At 37.2% G+C, this 4,358-nt stretch overlaps 1 protein-coding gene across 1 annotated transcript; it reads right to left on the bottom strand.

Annotated features, from left to right (window-relative positions):
- Positions 1 to 2,192: 2,192 nt before the first annotated feature.
- On the bottom strand, positions 2,193 to 2,807 carry LOC124897665. Its single transcript, XM_047410834.1, has 2 exons — positions 2,598 to 2,807; positions 2,193 to 2,507 (listed from the first exon to the last, which is right to left on the bottom strand). Exons 1-2 carry the CDS (start codon positions 2,805 to 2,807, stop codon positions 2,193 to 2,195), a joined length of 525 nt encoding a protein of 174 aa, XP_047266790.1.
- Positions 2,808 to 4,358: the final 1,551 nt, after the last annotated feature.

Below are 4,358 nucleotides of genomic sequence, written 5' to 3'. Positions count from 1 at the left end.
GGAATGGCGCCCTATGAAGACGAATAAGATGTCAACTAGGGGATGACGCTCTATGAAGACGAGATAAGATGTCAACTAGGGGATGGCGCCCTATGAAAACGAAAAAGATGGCAACTAGGGGATGGCGCCCTATGAAGACGAATAAGAAGTCAACTAGGGGATGGCACCCTATAAAGACAAAATAAAATGTCAACTAGGGGATGACACCCTATTAAGACGAATAAGATATCAACTAGGGGATGGCGCCCTATGAAGACGAGATAAGATGTCAACTAGGGGATGGAACCCTATGAAGACGAAAAAGATGTCAACTAGGGATGGGGCCCTATGAAGATGAGATAAGATATCAACTAGGGGATGTCACCCTATGAAGACGAAATAAGATGTCCACTAGGGGATGGCGCCCTATGAAGACGAATAAAGATTAGGATTTTTTTTTGTTAGAAAAGAATAAAAAATGCCCCAGTCTTGAATATGAGGGGTTTTATTATTATTATTATAATTATATTGATACGAACTTAGAATTATAGGAGTATAACAAAAAGAGAAAATTCAAGAAAACTTAACTTTGCTATTCTTGTTTTTTTCACTAAACTTCACAAGATTGCTTTGCCCCTTTTCAAGCAAAGAGAAAAAAAAATTGTGAGTTTTAAACTTGGTAGTTGGTTTGTGGCCTTGAATCCCTTGGAGGTTCGCCTTATCCTTGCCCTAACTTGATACGGTTGATTACACTAATTAGTTGGCGAGCTTGAATCTTCGTCTTTCAAATTCTGTTGTATTTTTGTTTGTTTCAGTGCGATCCTGTTCTTTATTTTCAAATGCTTCACTTGTAGCACTTATCTTAACTGGCTCCCTATCCTTGTCAAGGTGGTGAATGCCCAATAATCTCTGCTCAATTTCACTGGGACCATGGTCAATTTTGCGCGTTTTTCTTTATTTTGCATTTGGTGCAAGACTTACCCATAAAAAAACAGAGCGTGTAAAAATGAAATAAGGAAAAATCAAAAGAAGGAATAAAAGAATTATGTTTGAATAGAAGGTATTTCTCTAACAGTAAAGTAAGAAAGCTTATTTGGAGGTGTATATTGACTTCAACAACGCATGACAAACAATTTGGAGTAGATATTTGACCCTTCAAAACTGTCTAATCTCTAATTAGGCTGCACCTTTCAATCAAATCAAATCATCCTTCTTGATCTTTGTCCTGTTATGATAAACTTTGTTTGACTAGAGTTATTCCTTCTAGGATTTTCTCAATTGACCTCTCTAATTTTGATTGTCTCGTTCATCATTATCTTATGGTGCCCCTGAGGGTTTCACCAACAAGATTTTATTTTTTCCTTATTTTTTCACCTACAATCCCCTTTATATATATATATATATATATACAGCACACAAGGCTTGACATTCTCAAAAATTGATCGGAAGGTCTTTAATGGACAAAGGGAAAAGGATTTTTAGGATAAATTACAACTTAAGAGCCATATAAAAGTGACAATAGGATATATATCTCATCTTTTTTGAATATCAAGATTTTTTTTTCTTTTTGTCAGACCGAACCCCAAAATAGAGTTGCCTACGTATCCATTTAGGAATCGGGTCGAACGTAGTTCAATGCTAACACATTATCTTCTTTTTTTTCTTTTTTTTTTTGAATCATCTTATGGGTGCCTCCATGATTTTTCACCCACAAGTGTTTTTTCTTTTGACTCCAAAGAGGGTAAGCAAGGAAAGGTAAATAAAGCTCGAAGGGATGACAAGGGATTAATGACATTTTGTTAAGTAGAATGATGGTCTTTCGTCATCTCTACTTGAGAATGTTAAGCACAAGTGTGTCAAATATAATATCTTTTGACTAAATCGGCATTGATAGCTTTTTCTATTATTTTTTCGTCTTGATCCGCAAGTTGCAAAGCTCCATTTGATAATACTTGTTTAACTATGTATGAACCTTGCCAGTTTAGAGCAAACTTTCTGTTAGCCTCTTCTTGATATGGAAGGATGCATTTTACAACAAGTTGGCTGACCTCAAATTTTCTAGGACGTACCTTCTTATTGTAAGTTCGCACCATCCTCTGCTGGTATAATTGGCCAAAGCAAACTGCCATCAACCTTTTTTTATCTATTAACGATAATTATTCTAGTCTAGACTTGACCCATTCATCATCGTCAATCTCAGCTTCAACAATGATTCAAAGCAAGGGAATTTTGACTTCTGTGGGTATCACAGCTTCAGTCCCATAGACTAGTAAATAAGGAGTTGTGCCAGTCGATGTACGGATAGTTGTACAATATCCTAAAAGAGAAAACGGTAATTTATCATGCCACTGTCGAGATCCTTGGACCATTTTTCTAAGAATCTTTTTAATATTCTTATTCGCTGCTTCAACGGCTCCATTTGCTTTGGAACGGTAAGGGGTAGAATGATGATGCATAATCTTAAATTGCTCGCAAACCTCCTTCATTAGATGACTATTGAGATTGGTTGCATTGTCTGTGATAATGGACTTTGGTATACCAAAACAACATATGATGTTGAAATGAACAAAATCCACTACTGTTTTCTTCGTGACTGATTTAAAAGTAGCAGCTTCTACCCATTTGGTGAAATAGTCAATAGCGACCAGCATGAAGCGATGCCCATTAGAAGCTTTTGGTTCTATTGGACCGATTACATCCATGCCCCAAGCAATGAATGGCCAAGGAGCAGACATAGGATGTATCTCTAAAGGTGGCGAGTGAATCAAATCACCATGAATTTGACACTGATGACACTTGCGAACAAACCAAAAGCAATCTCGCTCCATAGTTAACCAATAATATCCTACCCGCATAATCTTCTTCGCTAAAACATAGTCATTCATATGCGAACCACATACCCCCGAATGTACCTCATTCATGACTCTTTCAGCTTCCTGAATATTAACACATCTCAACAAGTTCAAGTCTGGGGTTCGTTTGTACAGAGTCTCCCCACTTAAGAAGAAACCATTAGCAAGTCGCCTAATAGTCCTTTTTTTATCTGCATTAGCGTGTATTGGATATTTTTTTGACTTTAGGAAGCATTTGATATCATAGTACCAGGTTTTATTATCTGGTTCTACATCAATTATATTGCAATAACTATGTTGATCTCGTATCTATATCTCTAATGGGTCGATATGCGTATTTCTTGGGTATGGGATCATGGAAGCTAGGGTAGCTAGGGTATCAGCCAGCTCATTATGGGATCTGGGAATATATCTAAACTCGATAGACTTGAACCTTTTGCTAAGGTCCTCTAAGAACTGTTTGTATGGAATGAGCTTGATATCTCTCGTTTCCCATTCGCCTTGAATTTGTCGAATGAGTAATTAGGAATCTCCCAACACCACTAGCTTGTGTACATCCAGATTTATTGCCATATTTAACCCCATGATGCAAGATTCATATTCTACTATGTTATTAGTACAAAAGAAATGAAGTCGTGCTGTGGCGGGATGATGACGCCCGGTCGGTGAGACAAGAACCGCCCCAATTCCTACTCCTTTGACATTGACTGCCCCATCAAAATATATTTTCCACGCATACATATCATCTTGAACTTCTTCCTTAATTGAATTAATCTCTTCATCAAGAAATTAAGTTCGTAAAGGATCATAATCATTGTCAACTGGGTTCTCTGCCAAATGATCAGCCAATGCTTGTGCTTTCATAGCGGTACGAGTAACGTACACAATGTCGAATTCTGTAAGTAAAATCTGCCACTTTGCCAATCTGCCTGTGGACATAGGTTTTTGAAAAATATACTTTAAAGGATCCATTCAAGATATGAGGTAGGTTGTGTAGGACGAAAGATAGTGCTTCAACTTCTGAGCAATCAAAGTTAGGGCGCAACATGTGTTTTCTAAAAGAGTATATTTTACCTCATAACTCATGAAATTTTTTCTCAAATAATAGATTGCTTGTTCCTTTTTGCCTGTGATATCATGCTGTCCTAAAATACAACCGAAAGAATTGTCCATCATTGACAGATATAGAAATAAAGGCCTACCAGGTTCCGGTGCGACCAGTACTAGAGGATTTGCCAAATATTCTTTAATCTTATCAAATGATTCTTGACATTCGTCTGTCCATTAGATAGCAGCATCCTTTTTCAGCAACTTAAATATCGGTTCACATGTAGTGCTGAGCTGAGCAATGAATCTACTTATATAATTCAGCCTTCCAAGAAAACTCATGACCTCAATTTTATTCTTCAGAGGCGGTAATTCTCGAATGGATTTTACCTTGGAGGGGTCCAATTCAATGCCTCTACGGCTAATTATGAAAACCAAAAGTTTTCCAGATGGAACTCCAAAAGCACACTTGGCTGGATT

The sequence above is a fragment of the Capsicum annuum genome, chromosome 1, assembly GCF_002878395.1.
Source record: "Capsicum annuum cultivar UCD-10X-F1 chromosome 1, UCD10Xv1.1, whole genome shotgun sequence".
NCBI classification, from domain to species: domain Eukaryota; kingdom Viridiplantae; phylum Streptophyta; class Magnoliopsida; order Solanales; family Solanaceae; genus Capsicum; species Capsicum annuum.
The sequence above is the reverse complement of the archived record's forward strand: the minus strand, read 5'-3'. Positions and strand labels throughout refer to the sequence as shown.